Source organism: Amblyomma americanum, chromosome 7, assembly GCF_052857255.1.
Source record: "Amblyomma americanum isolate KBUSLIRL-KWMA chromosome 7, ASM5285725v1, whole genome shotgun sequence".
NCBI lineage: Eukaryota > Metazoa > Arthropoda > Arachnida > Ixodida > Ixodidae > Amblyomma > Amblyomma americanum.
The window spans coordinates 137,848,322-137,866,072 of NC_135503.1; the positions used below are offsets into that span (position 1 = coordinate 137,848,322).

At 46.4% G+C, this 17,751-nt stretch overlaps 1 protein-coding gene across 4 annotated transcripts in view; it reads right to left on the reverse strand.

Annotated features, from left to right (window-relative positions):
* The window catches only part of LOC144096606 (complement factor B-like), a 227,044-nt gene that overhangs the window by 156,272 nt on the left and 53,021 nt on the right, over positions 1-17,751 (reverse strand). For 2 of the 4 annotated variants that reach the window (XM_077629415.1, XM_077629413.1), the window contains exons 5-9: positions 9,329-9,529; positions 5,499-5,564; positions 3,938-4,126; positions 3,332-3,520; positions 1,435-1,617 (exon numbers count right to left, since the gene is read on the reverse strand). In XM_077629415.1, coding sequence (XP_077485541.1) covers positions 1,435-1,617; positions 3,332-3,520; positions 3,938-4,126; positions 5,499-5,564; positions 9,329-9,529 — 828 coding nt within the window. The remainder of the gene's footprint in view (positions 1-1,434; positions 1,618-3,331; positions 3,521-3,937; positions 4,127-5,498; positions 5,565-9,328; positions 9,530-17,751) is intronic. The other 2 variants (XM_077629414.1, XM_077629416.1) reach the window with 2 other exon arrangements.

The window sequence follows — 17,751 nt, forward strand, 5'->3', positions numbered from 1 at the left end:
GTCTGGCTTTTTTTGCTTAGTCCTATTTGCTCTTAATTCGTTTTATTATCTTGATGTAACATTTCTTTTGTTTTTTTCCGTGAACCTCATTTATGTTTAAGTTTCTATGTATATATCTACTGATGTATTTCAAGAGCGTTAGCTCTTACTCATAACGTTTCGAGATGTCGTGGGTTCTGCTACCACCCTGAGATCACAGCGCCATCTGTGGCAGCAACTACTCATCACGTTTCGAGATTTCGTTGGGTCTCCTACCACCCTGAGATAACAGCGCCATCTCTGACAACAATTAGAAAACAGCACATCTCGCATTGAGACATGTAGTGCCATCTACAATAGCATTGTAAAAACAACCGTCTGCCGCATGCCAATGATGATGTCACGGTCCAATATGGTGGATAGAGGTGGAACTATGTGAGTATGACGTCAGGGGACAAAATAGCGGCGTAATTTCGGTTTCTCGAATCCAAGATGGCGGTCATTAAAATTGGTTGTGCCCTCCCACCCATTTCCCCCCTCACCAAAAAGTACCCTTCAACGGGTAGGAAAACTGTCCCGTTGCGGGACCGCTGTATGCGCAAACATTCATTCCGCTATATATACTCCTACAACAAGGGGCCCCATCCGGGGGCCGTTGTGTACCGATGTCAGTAGGCAAATAAAACCGGGTAAATAAAATACGGGTTGTGGTATAGAAATAAAACCACAATTAAATAATAGGTAAGCATTGTATACATGCAATTACTATTTGAAGCGTTGCCATATCGCTTTGCAAGCAGAATTATAGGCCCCCATTGGCCCCCCAAACGAAGGAAACTCCGTTTGGGACGTACCTTGAGGGCTTGTAACAGGGCAAAGGGTAGACGTGCATCGTAATTTCTCTGAGGGATGGCGCTATGCGTCGATCGCTAGGCTAGGTAGCGTGCGTGCACGCGTAGCCGAGCATTGTGCAAAAACTCTCTGTGCCCCCCAATTCCTGGCCAATCCCCCAATGTGGGCATGTGCTATTGTATGAGGGTAACAACAATAACAACAACAGTATTGTGGCAATCCACCCCGTTTCAAAAGGTATTACATACTGTTTCTCGAGACGAGCGGTGCGTTCTTCTTCGCTTTCTTCGTGTAGTAAACCCAACTGCTAACGCTCGCTACTTCAACGTGTTCCAGACGGTGGCGGCCTTTTTTATTCGTTTATCACTTTCGTATGCAGCCCACTCCCCTCTGGAATGTCCTCTAGATCAGAAGGTAATGAAAGGAGTAACTAAATTTCCTAAAACTAAACTGTTTGTCGTCTGCTTAGCGGGTATCATCAAAGGTACTGCCGATGCATTTGGTGGCACATATCCAGCATTGAAGACTTGAAGATAGATATGATTTTCGGATCAGATGTCGCAAATGTCGATACCTATTGATGATTGCCACCTGATAACTTACCTTTGGGCACGCATCGTGCTGGAGTTTTGTCCCACTGGCCATCATTGTCGCATTGCCTCTCGTTTGGTCCCATCAAGACGTAGCCCTGGAAGCAGCCGAAGCTTGCTGTAACACCCACAGCAGTCGAGTTGTTGCCCGTGATCCAACCATTTTGAGGGACTCTCAGGACCCCGCACCGAATCTCTGCAGGGTATCAGCGCATTAATGAAACAAGGGCACACAACTGTAACAAGACACAACTGAAACAATGTGTTCACAGTCAATGCATTCACACCTTAATGTTCGCTTTATTTTCAGAAATCTGATGCGCTTTCTGTCTACAAGCCAAATGCTCAACTGGTTCGTTTTGGCTTACCTCAAAAGAGACTGATGTATGCAAGCGGGTGGTGCTTAGTGGCGAGAGGAGGCACACAAAACAAAATTATTGTAAATATAGGAGCGGACGAACTTATAGGTAGCTTCACGTTCACATTTCACATGCTGCTCATAGGGTAGAATAGAAGATTTAAATGAGGCAGTTTTTTTATACAACGTTTAAATGTCGGCCTTAACCTACCGGAACACGTAAAGGTTCTCATAGAAAGGCAGGTGCAGATCTCTGTGAAAGGCAGTTCTTTAGTTTTATGATTGATTTCTTAATATTTCAGCTTCAGAGGAGAAATTCTCTAAATTAAATCTGCGCTACTAGCAACAACCACTTTTTGTGCTCAAGCACCTGAAATGTTATCTCTAAGAATGTGCTATGCCAAAGCTGAATGTTTTTACCAGGCAGCACTACGTAGAGAGTCACTGAGAGTAACTGAACAGCGGAGTGCTTATACATTGCTGACGCGAACAGATAAAAGAGCTATTTTCGGTTAAGATTCGTCATCTGCGTGGAGAGTTGCCCGGGCGACAGCTACAGAAAAATGACCGTGAATGGCAAAACCTGCCGGCAGGAACAAAGCGCTAGCCTGTTGGCTGGCTGGTCACGGTGCTTATTACATTTCTCGGAGCCACATGCAGCTTACCCGAGCTTCAGTTTCCTTTCTGCATTCATGTAACGATGGTCTGTCCAGCGCTTCCATTAAAACGTGGATGAGCACTCAAGTGTTGAGTACTTTTCCCCGGAAAAGTTATTTTTTCGTATTTTTTTATTTTCGTTTTAAACTCTCGAAGCGTGATCAAAGTTGCAGTCGCTATCTACAAATGAAATATCTGAGTCGTTTGCATGAAAACACACAATAAATAGGCTCAGAAAAGTTTCATATTTGTGGATCTCTCCATTTAATGTGGTGCTACCCTGCTTTTTGCATTATTTAAGGTGAAGCAACGATAAACTATGTAAAAGAAGAGCGCGTCGAGATCGTTTCTGCAACTAGCGGTACTCCTTGGCAGCGATGTCGGGTGCCCAAAACTTGATCGTTCCATATGCTACCTTTCGAACCTCTCTTCGACTCTGGCTCAGAGAACCTGGGTGACTGCATTAGAGTGGTTTCGTGTCTAGCTTATGCTTAAGCACTGACGAACATGTAACCAGTTTGCACTACACCGAATGCTGCAAAACTTCTTTCTTGATCATGTATTCAGGCTCTTCTTCGTTCACTAAAACGCTCGCTTACTTACGAGAGCACTCTTTTGTAGTGTATCGTGGCACCTTATAATATTACTAAATTTAAGTGCAGCACTGGAAGGTACTCTGACATTTTTTCAAATTTAATAACATGCAATTTATTTTTCAACACGTCGACTCGTCTTCATTCAGTGCTCCTTTTGTGCATAAAGTTTTCTTCTAAATGATTTATAACACTCCCTTGCTTGTGTGAACGGCAGAAAATCCGGGACCGAGAAATCACTACTCGACTACTTGCTAAGCTTATATCTTCTTTTTCGAAACCTTGCTCAAGGTAACACTTACGTTCGCATTTCGGCGTCTGTCCACGCCAGCCGCCGTTGCCACAAACGGAGCTGAAAGCGCCGTCCAGCAGGTAGCCTTCTTCACATCTGAAGTTGATGAAGGTGCCCTCTGTGAATTGTGTCTTGTGCATGTCCTTGAATTCATCGACTTGCAGATGTGGTCCGGGCTCGAACCGCGTGCAGTTGGACTCTGTGCGAAAGGACATGACAATGCGGCTTTCCGTGAGTTCTCAATATACGAGTCCGACATATCACCATACCGAAAGCTCCCTCGTTGTTAGCAAGCCAAATGAGGAATGAAGTTGCAACACTGATCGAGACAAGAAATAAATTGAAATTTTTAGGCTGGTATTTTATAGTGTAGATCTCGGAGAAGGGCTTGTGCTGATGAGGCCAATTTTACATGTTCATCGAACATGCTGTGAACACTACAATGATGATGGAGGTACGAGGCGCAAATGATAGACGTTAAATTCTATTTAAGCGTCCAAATATTGGTGCACAAAGCCCCGTCGAAGCCTAGATTGAAGCTTCATGCTGTAAGGACAAGTAGTAAGGTGAATCAACGAGCCTAATGACTAATGGACTGAAAGGACAGGTCACTCACCGACGCATGTAGGTATGTCGTAGTCCCACAGGCCATCCTCGTCACAGTAAAGTTGATCAGTTCCATTCACACGAAAGCCTCTATCGCATTTAACGAAAGCGCTGTCGCCCCATGTGAAGAATTCGCCACCTGATTTTTGGCCGGACACCTGGCCGTGCACCACATCAAAATGGTCGCAAGCGTCCTTGGCTGCAAGCAGATAAAAGTCTACATTAACGCTAATGAACACGGTTTTTAGTGGGACTGTTTACCTTTGAACGACCTTTGAACCGCGAAGTCTAGATTACAAGAATATTTCAAACTAACCAGTACTCTTACTCATTCAAACACAATATAGAAATAGGGTGCAACAAAAAGCACGATATTTGTGCGTCGCTTTTCAATTTAAGCCGATATTTAACAAGCACGGTTTCATGGGATGCTACGGCAAACTCCTGTCATCGTCATGCTCGGCCTAGCCCTGGCTCGCTGCCGCCATGCCGCATGGCTGCTAAGAGCACGTGGCCACTCAAATACCGTCAACGCTGCACCTCACAACCCGCCCTGCCGCACTGCGTCTGTCACGCCTGGCGCTCGTGTTATAGGAGCGGACGGGCTTACCGTGACGCTCCCTGTCCCCTCACCCCTTACACCATGACCGATTATTACCTTCAGTTTTTCCAACACCTCTAGGAAAAGGCTCTCAACACAGACAGGAGCTTACCCATTTAGCTGCTGCGAGTATGGCGGCGTAAACGCGAAAACCCATACTCTTAACGGGAGCTACCACTCCGACTATCGTTAACATCTGGCAACAGGCCAGCCGTCGCTGCCGTTCTTATACCGCAAGGGTCACGTTTTAGGCGGAATATGACGGCCTCACCAGACACTGGAAACAAGACGAAAATGAAAGCCTGAAACCCCTTTCCGCGTCACACTCGGAACTTCACGAATTAAGACGAATTTGAAGCCCCATCGTGTAAAATGGAGAATTTAAGAAAAAATCATGAATGACAAGGAGAAAATCTCAAACTGCAGAGGTCGTCACATTATGCACATAATTATGTGTCGCGTCAACAAGCGCCATCACTGGGACTCATTCGAAGCATTCTCGGCGCCATTAGTACCCGCTCGGGCACCGGTTGGGGCCACTCCGAGCCATTCGGAACCAAATAGCGCGCAGTGCGCGCATAACTGCCAGTCTTCCACTGGTCTTCGTTGCAACCGCGCCAACACGCCATCTGACACTAGCGGAGAAGTTTGCTGCGGCTGCTGAACAGAGGCGACAGTCTCGCCCGAATCCTGCGGTACACGAACGTCACCTAGCAGCGAAGCGCCACACTCGACAGTGTGACCCCACAGCGAGTGCGGAGGACGCTCAGCGCATACGACGGAAGCGCGAGGTAGACCCCGAGCCTTGGCAGCGTAGAGCGCGAGTGCGTAGAGGACGCGAGGCAATCAGTTGCATGCAGCGTTGTGAGAAGTTTAGATTCCAGAGGATTTTTTCTGAGCCAAGTAGCGGGGCTTCTGCAGCATTCGTGGAACACCGGCTCGTGAGAGCCGGCCGTACCAAAAATCTTACCTCCATAAGGATGCACTGCAAGCCACACGTTGCAATTCTGAAGCAAACCGGCGAGCTTCTGAAATTCTGACAAAAGGAGTAGGTTATGCTATTGGTAAATGTACGATGAAGAGTTTCCTGGGAAGTTCTGTTACTGTTTTTATGAAGAAATTCGCTGTGCCACCAAAAATAATTATCGTGTATTTTTCCGCCGGTTTGGGAAACGTTCTTGAGCTTAATGCTCCGCGTCCTCTCCGTCCAGCAGACAAAACAGTAGCGTCAGCAGAAGAGGCCCTCTTGCGTCCCATTTGTGCTACTCGCCATTTGCTCTAAGGAGGCGTCCGTCTATAATCCGCCCTCTACCATGCGTTCCTTGAGAAGCCGCAAAAGACGTGTAAAGGAGATATCAAGGTAAAAAGCTGGCCGCAATGAGCATCCATGTGTTTAATAGGTGCTCATTTAATCACGTCAAACTACAGTTTCCTACCTTCTGAATTCATTTCGCAAACAAATCACCACGATCACATCCTGGTACAAGATATTTTTGTGTCACAGCAGCTATACGGCCAGGACTGCTTTGGCATCTGGCAGCATTCGCCACCCATGACTTAATAATGACATAGGGCCGAAATACACTCTTGAGAATTATTCGTTCTTATGTATTTGAACTGCGTTCCCACAACCATAATTATGTTTTCAGGCTGAACGCACACATTATAAACCGTTTTTCTGCCGCAAATAAACTTTAAAGCACAACCGTTCGTCAGAAGCGCGCAACCAAAGGGTACAGTCGTTCGTCAATAGAAAACAAGGGCTTAAAGAACAACATACATCCGTGTCCGCGATCGAAATAGAACGCTGCCTAGTCGGTTGGACACTCGGCACGCTATCCCCTTAAAAAATACACTAGACCACCACCGCAGGCGATGCAGCATTGCGAATAGGCGCGTTATACCAGGTGTTAAAGGTGAGGCTTTAGGTAGTTTTCAAAAATAGGCCTTTTGGGGTAGAAATATGGCTTTTTCGGCACGGTATTACAAGCGTTGGCGGACACTGGAAAGTTAGTGAATGGTCTTAAGAAGTAAGCTGGTTAGCTATTTCCTAATACCTAACTTTTTATCTCTTATAGGTAGGCCCCTACTTGCAAGCAGATATTTGTAGCCGGTCGTTAAGAACAGTGGTATCAGTTCTTAAATTTCGAAAATGCAGTTATCCTGGGTGCGGTGGCTCGACAAAATCTGTCTATATCGTAGGAAAATACATTCGCTCTCGAAAGCGTGTAGACAAAGGAACTTTTGAGTGCACGTGACTAGCAAAGAAAGCCAAATTTTGTCGATCCACAGCGCCATGAGTAATCACGTTTTCTAAATTCTAAAAACTGATATGGCTATTACTAACGACCAGCTACAAATCGCTGATTGCAACTTGGTGTTTAATTCTAATAGCTGAAATGTTTATTATTAAAAATAAGGAACCAGCTTACTACTTCAAACGATTCACCGGCTTTCTGGTGTCTACCAAAACTGGTAATACCACGCTGAGAGAGCCATATTTTTATCCCGCAAATCCTAATTTTGAAAATTACTTAAAATATTCTCTGTAACACCTGGTATGTAAAACATGAGGAAAATAAGAGAAGCGCAGTCAAGGTTTGTAGGCCCATTGTTATTATTCGTGCAACGCGTGCCAGTTTTAATAGCAATACACTACAACAGCAGGATGAGATCAGCACTAAAGCGTAGACGTTGCTATTATAACGGCGTCCTTTGCCCAAAAACTGTGACCGAGCCGTGCGTGGATTGACCCGCAGTGCTTTTGAAACACTCAGTTGATGCCTCCCGGCACCGCCTCGGTGCGGTATTCTTTCCTCACCGCCGTAGCGGGTGATTGGTCGTGTTTTTCCGCCGAGCACAGCACTAACTCGACGGGTGGCGTCGAGTGCACGGTGCCTCTTCAGACCATCGTTTCGCTGCCAATCAATGTATCACGTCATGCTTACAGCAACAAAATCAAATCTCATATATCCTTTACGCGCAGCATGAAACTTACACTCATACGTGTTACGAAAAGCATCGTATGCACACGTCAGGTCCTAACTACCCATCTTACCTATGCCACTAAACCTTTCTTGAATCAACAGTCCTGACCTTCGCGCGGGATATTTGTACTCTTGTTCATGAGCAACATATTGCCATTATATTTTTCGCTGTTGCGTACTCTAACGGACTTCGAATAAAAAGTCAACAATGGGCAGAGATTACATCAGAGTTGGTGACTTGGAGTGGAGCAAGGCTAGATAGCGGGGACTGCGTCCGTCTGTTTGCTAGCGGGGCAAAACATTTGTGTTATTATTGCGACAGTTGGCTGGTGGCATAAAGTATTATTTACAAATGTAGATATACACTGGACTCTTGAAGGAAGTCCAGAAACAACTGGTCATGAGGCACAAATATCATTCTTCTACATCCGGTGGACGACCCGGGGGCGGTCCGCACCTAAAAATGTGTTTTTTCAAAGTCCTGCTTTGTCTCGCAGTTATTTTTTTCCCTCACAAAACTTCTCCGGAACAGCTGAATGTTCATCTCCCGTGACTAACAGTCCTAGTTAATTCGAAAGGATGAAAATTCGCTTAGAGTGTACGCCGGCCGGTTTTGATGTGGGATATCTAGCTGCGAGATTCATCTCACCCTTTTGTAAGCGGTGTGGTGTCGTTCGGTTCCGCGCAACGCTTTGCAACTGAGGCGCCGGAAACTGTACTCACCACGAGCGAACGTCCGGTTAGAAAGGTGTCTGCGAGCTGGAATTTAAATGTGCTTCGAAAATGTAACCGTCTGCTGACTATTATTTCCATGAGACGAGCAGCATCTACTTTTCTGAGTAAACCTGCGAGCTTTTTTCCCAGTGTAGGCACCTTGCTGTTCTCAGTTGTGTCTAAACGAAAACAGGCCTCGAGGATTATACGAGACGAGGTGGTTTCAAGAACTACACATTTCAGCTACCGGCTTGAGCAACGTAGAGACAATTTAGTTCTACCTGAAGTTCTGCATCGTGATCAGCAGACGCCCTTTGTAATATTTTTTCAACCATTGCACCTCATTTATTTCAATTTTATAGAACAGCTCTTGGTTGCCTAATGGATATGCTTTGAGGCTAGTGCCAGCGAAGTTATCGTTACAGATTTTTTTCTGGCGTTCTTCGAAATTTTCCGTGCCCACATTTATAAGACTGCAAATCTATCTTTTTTTACCGGTTCATTACGAACGCACGGCGAACAAATCTTCCAACAGATTTATTCACCGATAACGTCCATCCTTAGCCGTCGCCTACACATTGTTAATTGTTATTTTCCTTTGCCACATTTCTCGTATCGCCGTGGTTTTTTCAGCTTTTTTCCTCATGGTTACTCTTTCGACGATATGTGTCGCCTCTCTTAACCAGCCCCTGTCAACTTTTTTATAGTCACCTTTGTTCATTGCCGCTGTGGTGCCTCAGTGGTCATGGTGCTCGGCTGCTGACACGAAAGACGTGGGTTCGATCCCTGCCTCGGCGGTCGAATTTCGATGGAAGCGAAATTCTAGAGGCCCGTGAACTGTGCGAAATTAGTGCACGTTAAAGAACCCCAGTGGCTCAAATTGCCGGAGCCCTTCACTACGGCGTTACGCATAGCCTGGGTCGCTTTGGGACGTTAAACTCCCATAAGCAAAAAAAAGTTTTGTTGACTGTCAACTATTCGCAGCTGTGTCGCTATATCCTTCTATATTAAATAATCGCATGAGGATTATGCCACGCGAGTATTATGAAAAAGAGGCGAAACCGTCATTACCACATCCCTTTGCTCAGGAGGAACTCACGTCTGCACATGGGTCGGCGATCAGACCAGGTTCTGTTAAGGCCGCAACGGATTTTTTTCTCGCCTTCCAAATTGTAACCGTCCTTGCATTCATAGTAGATTGTGGTTTCTGGAGGGCAACATTCTCCTTCGTATTCTTCGTTCGCCAGGTAAATAAGGCGGTCACCTTGCGGGCTCACTCCTGGATCCGGGCAGTACGTGTCTGGTGGGACAACAAAAAAAATCAAAGCTCAGTGATACATAAAGTTGAATTTTTGTAATTATTTGTGCTCTCTACGTTCAAGAAAGCAACACTTTCTTTACTGCGAAAAACTGAATAATCACGAAACTCACGGAGCCTTGTGCTTGTAATAGATCTCTGAATCGATAGAAGCAAATAATCTCAAGATGAATATTACATACACAACGTACATAATTTTAAGCACTCGAAAGTTGCAGCGCCCTGACCTTTCATAATATTTTAAGTCGTCAGTGCGCTCTGTAGAACTGCCAGGTCTCTACTTTCGAAGATATTGTTACCTGGCAGCCAGCCGAAGAATGACGCGCGATGAACGATTGAGAAAAGAGGATTTAATTGGCCGCTTGCCTAGCGCAAGCACTACGTCCCGCGCTACAGCCAGCTTCGTCTAATACGTCACATTAAACCTGGGCCGCCGAGCGATCGTCCCGATCGGGAATGAAAGATACCGACAAAGATGCGCGCGAAATGGTGGTGGCAGGGTGGTGTAGTGATGGCCGCCACGGTGAAAGAGATTAGCTCACGAGTCCTGGTCCACGTAGCTTCCGCGCCGCTGGTCGCAAGGAGCCGACGGCCCAGGCACTTGGACGCGCCGAATGGCATGGGCAGGGGAGGGGTCTCTTCACATGTGAGCGGCGTTTCTGGTCGGTATATCGGGTCGGTCATGGCGTCGGTTCCAGTTCCTCGTGTCGGGAGGTCGGGTAGGGGTGCAAAGGAGAGATCACTTCGGGTCTGGCAGGCTGAGGCACTGCCGTATGACGCAGACCAGGGACCCTCAGCGCACGGAAGGATGCAGACACAGTGCTCCGAATGACGATGGCCAGAAGGATAAGAATTTGGTGGAACCCCGCACTTCCAGCAAATGTTACGTGATGGCCAGCCGAAGAATGAGGCGCGATGAACGATGGACGAGATATGATTTGGTGGGCTGGTTCGCTACAAACAAAAGGTGGCGCATACCCACTACGCGGGAGTGGCATAGACACATGTGGTGAATTGCTGGAAACACGAGCGTTTAGAAGGGGAAAAGGGGTAGTAATAGTACATAGGGTAATAGATTGGAAGACGCACACACAGGGGACCTTTTAACTAGGAGATCAAAGACGGGAGAATGCCTTATGTGCAGATACGAGCATAACGCATGTAATGCTTCAATTTCGTCTTCTTCTTCTTCTTTACCTTAGTAAACATGGCACATATTCGCACTGTCAGCTTCGTCTTCTTCCTCACAGTATGTATCACGCAACAACCCAGTCAGCCACATCAAACAACCTGTTTGAAGTGAGTGCCAGTCTGTTTAAACTTTTGCACCTAGTTATTCGCAGGCTTAGGTCTCGCTGGGTATTGTCTCTGGTTAAGACAGATATACGGTACTTTCCGCAAATATGCGGTTCAACAGCTCAGAAAATTGTACAACGGTGAAGCTCGCTGAGTAAGTCACGAAATTCAGCGAAAGGTACCGAGAAAATGTTAGTTCATAAGTCTTCTGCAACATTCACGCCGCCCTTAACACCTTGACTATATAATCCAGGTGTCCACCCGCTTCACGGCTCCTAACAAGCCTTTCCTTATAACTCCTTGTTACCCACGCTGACACACCCTCCCTGCGACTTCTGTGGGGCGGCAGTTCTCCTGCCTCAATCTGCACTCTAAATCAAGCATGAGCGTCAACAGGCCTCAAGTGTTTTGACATTTAAGTTGCCTACATGTTTCAGAGCAACAACAATCATGCACACTGCCTATAGCCAGTCCTTATGGCTTGTGCGTCGTGTGGGGCAGCCATACAAGATGGCTACGTGCAGCGAAGCCGCCGCTACATGTCTTCCTTCACAGCAGCCTGTATTCGCTTCAATGACATGAAAACAGTGCTAAATATTGTTTGATCGCCCCTCCTTGTTATCGAGGACACTATTACTCCAAGACATGTTTTTTTTGCGATGAAGCCAATAAGTTTTGCAGAAACAATTCGCGCTTGTCGTCGATGTTGACATATCCAAATGGTGACGGCCACGTCTGGGGCACTCACTGAACATGGTGGAATACTGAACACATCCTACATTGTCTCCGGTCAGTACATCGGCTCGTCATCTACGGTCGACTGCACAACAGCGATGCAAAGACTGTGACGAAACGATCGCGAGGCCCCTTAGGCTTTTTTAAAACGATGTGCGACTGTGTTCCTGGCCCCGTCTGCGCTGACGTCGCACTAAGCCGAGAAATGTCGTGACCGTTTAATAGTAAAAACATCGCCAAAGAGACTGGCAGGATTTCGGAAGCCAATCTAAGCACCAGCGAGACCTTTCGAGGAAATCGACATGGAATCCTGACTCGTTCCCCACGCCAACATCTGCTCAAACCTGATTAATTTTGGGTTTCGACTGCCGGAGACCCACAATTCCCGACCATCGCGGAGACACAGCGACAGGTAGAGTAGAGTAAAACACTGGTCCTACAAGGGTGCCGTCCCAAAAACTGCAAGAAAACCCAGGGCTCTTCTCCGAGATGGCCGGTGCAAGATAAACCGTGACCCAACGCAGAGCTCTACTGCCGACACCAAGGCGGCCACCACTTCTTCGCAAATTGCACAGTAAAGTTGTTCCCGCAATCCCGAAGTCGACCAGGGACACCACACGAGACAGCATCGACGAGAGACCCACTTCAGCAACAAGCTTATCCGCTGGAACCCACCGGTAGCAACCTCCATCTAAGGCCAACCATGTGTATACCCTCGCCACTCCCAGCACAATACCGAAATCCGGAGCGAGCGGCGCCAGCACTCCAGCAAGCCCAGGCGGAGCATCAGGCCCTTCTAGTGCAGCGCAGCGTCAGCTGCCTTCCGCGGTGGAGGGCCAGGTTGATACGACATCTAGCCGGAAAGAAGACCTTCCCAGCACCCCTCTGTCACGCTACGATCTTTGAAAGCGCTGCGGTTTAACACAACGGGTTCGTCAACAGTGACATTCAGGCCGCGTGAGTGCGCCGACTCTCTCTCGCCCATCCTACTGACAGCCTCCCTCAAATAACTCCAAATTTTTAAAAATAAGAAAAATTGTGGATAAACGAATTAGCCATGAACTACGTATTCATAGCCTGAAGGCCTATCTCCAATCAAAAATCGTATCAAAAGGTTTACACGTGTCGTTAACACCTTCAATGGGTGACCTGTGTGAAGATGAGAAGGATATAATTGGAATCGTATACTACAATCTGCCTCTTTAGATTTGCTTGTAGTTACCAATTCCTACTTTGAGAAGGTGTTAATGGCTCTGAGAATGGAAGAGAGTCATGTTCATAAACAAATTACCCTTACTGCGCCGGAGGCCACAGAGCTTATGTTCTTTGAGCAAAAGAGAGCGACTGAGGTACGCGAGACCAAACGCAAAAAAATCATTCGAGACGGAGTTGCACACCTCGCGTGGTCAAATTCAATAACAAGCGAAAAAGAATCAGGAACGGAGGCAGCTACAGATATTTACCCCACAATTATAATAAGCTCCAACAACAAATCCAATAGAACGACAGAAACATCCACAGTTCAAAAAGCACGCGTAGAACGATCTGGAATCAAAGCATCTACAAATAATAATCCTGCGGTTCCAAGCGCCGACATTGTTTCCAGTATAATAATATTAATCTACCAACCAGAGCCTTAACGACAGAGGAAAGATCCGTCCTCTCTCGAAGCCTTACATTTTGCCGCGGGTAGCAGAGAATTCGTCGTTACTAACCACCACTGGACTCCTAATATCATCATCATCATCATCAGCCTTACTACACCCACTGCAGGGCAAAGGCCTCTCCCATGTCTCTCCAATTAACCCTATCCTTTGCCAGCTGCATCCACCCTTTGCCTGCAAACTTCTTAATCTCATCCGCCCACCTAACCTTCTGCCGCCCCCTGCTACGCTTACTTTCTCGTGGAACCCACTCCTTTACCCTTAAAGACCAGCGGTTATCTTGCCTTCGCATTACATGCCCTGCCCAAGCCCATTTCTTTCTCTTGATTTCGACTAGGATGTCATTAACCCGTGTTTGTTCCCTCACCCACTCTGCCCGCTTCCGATCTCTTAACGTTACACCTATCATTTTTCTTTCCATGGCTCGCTGCGTTGTCCTTAACTTAAGCTGAACTCTTTTCGTTAGCCTCCACGTTTCTGCCCCGTAGGTGCGTACCGGTAAGATTATGCTGTTGTACACTTTCCTCTAGAGGGAAATTGGTAAACTGCCACTCATGATCTGCGAGAATTTGCCATATGCGCTCCACCCTATTCTTATCCTTCTAGTTATCTCCCTCTCAGGATCCGGATCAGCTGTCACTACCTGCCCTAAGTAGACGTATTCCGGCACAATTTCTGGGCTCTCGCTTCCAATTGTGCACTGTTGTTCCCTTGCTAGGCTGTTGAACATTACCTTGGTTTTCTGCATGTTAATTTTTAGACCCATCGATCTGCTCTGCCTGTCTGACTCGTTGATCATGATTTGCAGTTCACCTCCTGAGTGACTCAGCAAGGCAATGTCAGCAGCAAATCGCAGATTATTTAGGTATTCTCCATTTATTCTTATTCCCAACTGTTCCCAATTCAGGCCTCAAAATACCTCCTGCAAACATGCTGTGAACAGCATTGGCGAGATCGTGTCTCCTTGCCTGACGCCCTTCCTTATTGGAATTTTATTGCTGACTTTATGGAGGACTATAGTAGCTGTGCAGTTGCTATATATATCTTCCAGTATTTTGACATAAGGCTCTTATACCCCCTGATTACGCAATGCCTGTATGACTGCTGAGGTTTCCACTGAGTCGAATGCTTTCTCGTAATCAATGAAAGCTATATATAGAGGTTGGTTATATTCTGCGCATTTCTCTATCACCTGATTGATAGTGTGAATATGATCTATTGTGGAATATCCTTTACGAAAGCCTGCCTGATCATTTGGTTGATTAAAGTCTAACGTTGCCCTGGCTCTATTAGCGATTACCTTAGTAAATACTTTGTAGGCAACGGATAGTAAGCTGATCGGCCTGTAATTTTTCAAGTCCTTGGCGTCTCCCTTTTTATGAATTAAGATAATGTTTACATTCTTCCAAGCTTCTGGTACAGTCGAGGTCATAAGGCATTGCGTATACAGGGTGGCTAGTTTTTCTAGCACGATCTCCCCTCCATCCTTCAACAGATCTGCTGTTACGTGATCCTCCCCAGCTGCTTTTCCCCTTTTCATTTCTTCTAAGCCTTTCATTACTTCATCTTTCGTTACTGGCGGGATGACGCATTGCTGTGCACTGCTGTCTTTCTCATTAGCGCTCTGATTACATTGGCTACTGTAAAGGTCTGTGTAGAACTCTTCGGCTACGTTAACTATCTTATCCATATTGCTAATGACATTGCCCTGCTTGTCTCTTAATGCATACATCTGGTTTTTACCTATGCCTAGTTTCCTCTTCACTCTTTTTGGGCTACCTCCGTTCTTTATAGCATGCTCGATTCTCTCCATATTAAACTTCCTTATGTCGGCTACCTTGCGCTTATTTATTAACTTTGATAGCTCCGTTAGTTCTATTCTATCGGTAGTGTTAGATGCCTTCATGTTTTGACGCTTCTTAATCAGATCTTTCGTCACCTGAGATAGCTTCCCGGTATCTTTTCGAACTGTCCTACAGACTACTTCTACTGCGCACTCCATAATTATTGATGTCAGATTATCGTGCATTGAATGAACATCAAGATCGTCTTCCTCAGTTAAAGCCGAATATCTGTTTTGCAGCGCTATCCTAAACTCCTGTGCTTTCCCTCTTACGGCTAACTCGTTAATGGTCTTCTTCTTCGCTAGCTTCTTCCGTTCCCTCTTCAAGTCTAAGCTAATTCTAGACCTTACCATTCTATGGTCGCTGCAACGCACCCTTCCGAGGACGGCAACATCCTGAATGATGCCACGTTTAGCGCATAGTATGAAGTCGATTTCATTTTTAATCTCACCATTGGGGCTCTTCCAGGTCCACTTCCTGTTTTATAGTTTGCGGAAGAAGGTATTCATGATCCGTAAATTATTTCTATGCGCGAATTCGACTAATAACTCTCCCCTGCTATTTCTAGAGCCTATCCCATAGTCACCTACCGCGTGGTCGTCAGCCTGCTTTTTGCCCACCTTCGCATTGAAGTCGCCCATCAGTACACTGTACTGCGATTTTACTCTATTCATTGCTGATTCTACGTCCTCATAGAAGCTTTCAACGGTCTGGTCATCATGGCTGGATGTGGGTGCGTAGGCCTGCACCACTTTCAGCTTGTACCTCCTATTCAGCCTAATTACTATAGCAGCTACCCTCTCGTTAATACTGTAGAACTCCTTCACGTTGCCAGCTATATCCTTATTAATGAGGAAACCCACACCTAGTTCTCGTCTATCCTCTAACCCGCGATAGCACAGTACGTGTCCGTCCTTTAGTACTGTATACGCCTCACCTGTCCTCCTAACTTCGCTAAGCCCAATCACACACCTCATTTAATTCCCGCTAGTTCCTCAAACAGCACTGCTAGGCTAGCCTCACTAGCTAAAGTTCTAGCGTTAAAAGTTGCCAGGTTCAGATTCCAATGGCGGCCTGTCCGGAGCCAGAGATTCTTAGCACCCTCCGCTGCGTCACAGGTCTGACCGCCGCCGTGGTCAGTTGCTCTGCAGCCGCTGGAGACTGAGGGCCGAGGGTTAATTGGTTTGATCATAGAAGGTTGCGGCCAAGTACTACACCAGGGTGGCCAAGTCCTGCTCTGGTGAGAGAGTGCCTTGTCGGTTCTGGTCACCGAGATAAGGCCGCACTCCAGGCCTGGTTATGCAATTCCATCGACACGCGGATTTTTTTTTTAACCAGGTGGAGAATTGCGCGGCACCAGGATTTGAGCCGCGGTCCTCTTGCACGCGAGGCGGATGTTCTACCTCTACGCCATCGCTGCATCCGGATTCCTAATATAGGAAGGGACTTGGACATGTACATTAACGCCGTCCAGAAGTACATAATTTACGCCTAAAAAACAAACTCCAGGGAGGCAGAACTTGTCTAAAAACGAGCGGGATGCATGAAGGCTCTCAGCAGAAGGACAGATATAATCATAAACCCAGCTGATAAGGGGGTGGTATAGTTGTCATGGACAGCGAAAAATACATTGAGGAAGGCTTGAGACAACTCTCTAACATTGGTTTCTATCTACGTCTGCAGGCAGACCCAACTCCGCAATACCAACATTTTGTAACGCAGACTCTGGATCAACTTGCGAAGAATGGGGACATATCCCAACGGTTATCTAAAGCGCTCACCGCACCACACCCGTCGCCAGGCCGATTCTACATGTTACCGAAAATCCAAAGAGAATAATCCTGACCACCCTATAGTATCCGACATCAGCACGATTACGGAACCAATTTCCAGTTACATTGACACACTAATTAGACATACTCCAACAACACACGCATCCTACATACGCGACACAAACCATTTCCTTCGCGCAATAGCAGGCCTCAAACTCCCGGCAGGATCCTTCCTGGCAACACTAGATGTAGTCTCTCTCTACAAAACATTCCTCATTTCGATGGCATCAAATCTCTTATCGAAGCGTATGAACAAAACGGAAAGAAGGAATCCTCTAGCCATGTGTTTTAGAAATACTGGCGAAAATCGTATTCGAATATAACAACTTCGAATTTAAGAATGAACACTATTTGCAAATTAACGCACAGCCGTGGGTACAAGGATGGCACCCACCTACGGCAATATCTTCATGCATAGTATTGAATCCAAATTTCTGAAAGATTGCCCCATTAAGCCCACCCTATACAAACGCTACTTGGATGACCTCTTTTTTATATGGACTGACACAGAGCAAGACCTAGCTCATACGCTTTATTGAAAACTTCAACCTCGTCCACCCCAACATATCTTTCACTTACACGTACTCCAACACCAGAATTAACTTTCTAGATGTTGAGATTTCGGTAAACGAAGGCTCACTTACCACCGGTGTATATAGAAAACCGACGGACCGCCAACAATACCTACACTTCCAAAGTTGCCATCCTCCTCACTCTAAAACAAGCATCCTATACTCTCAGGCACATCGATTGAAAAGCATATGTTCCCAAGACGAGGACTTCGTAAAAAATTCCAAACGCATGCGAGAAGTCCTCATTAAGCAACGATCCCC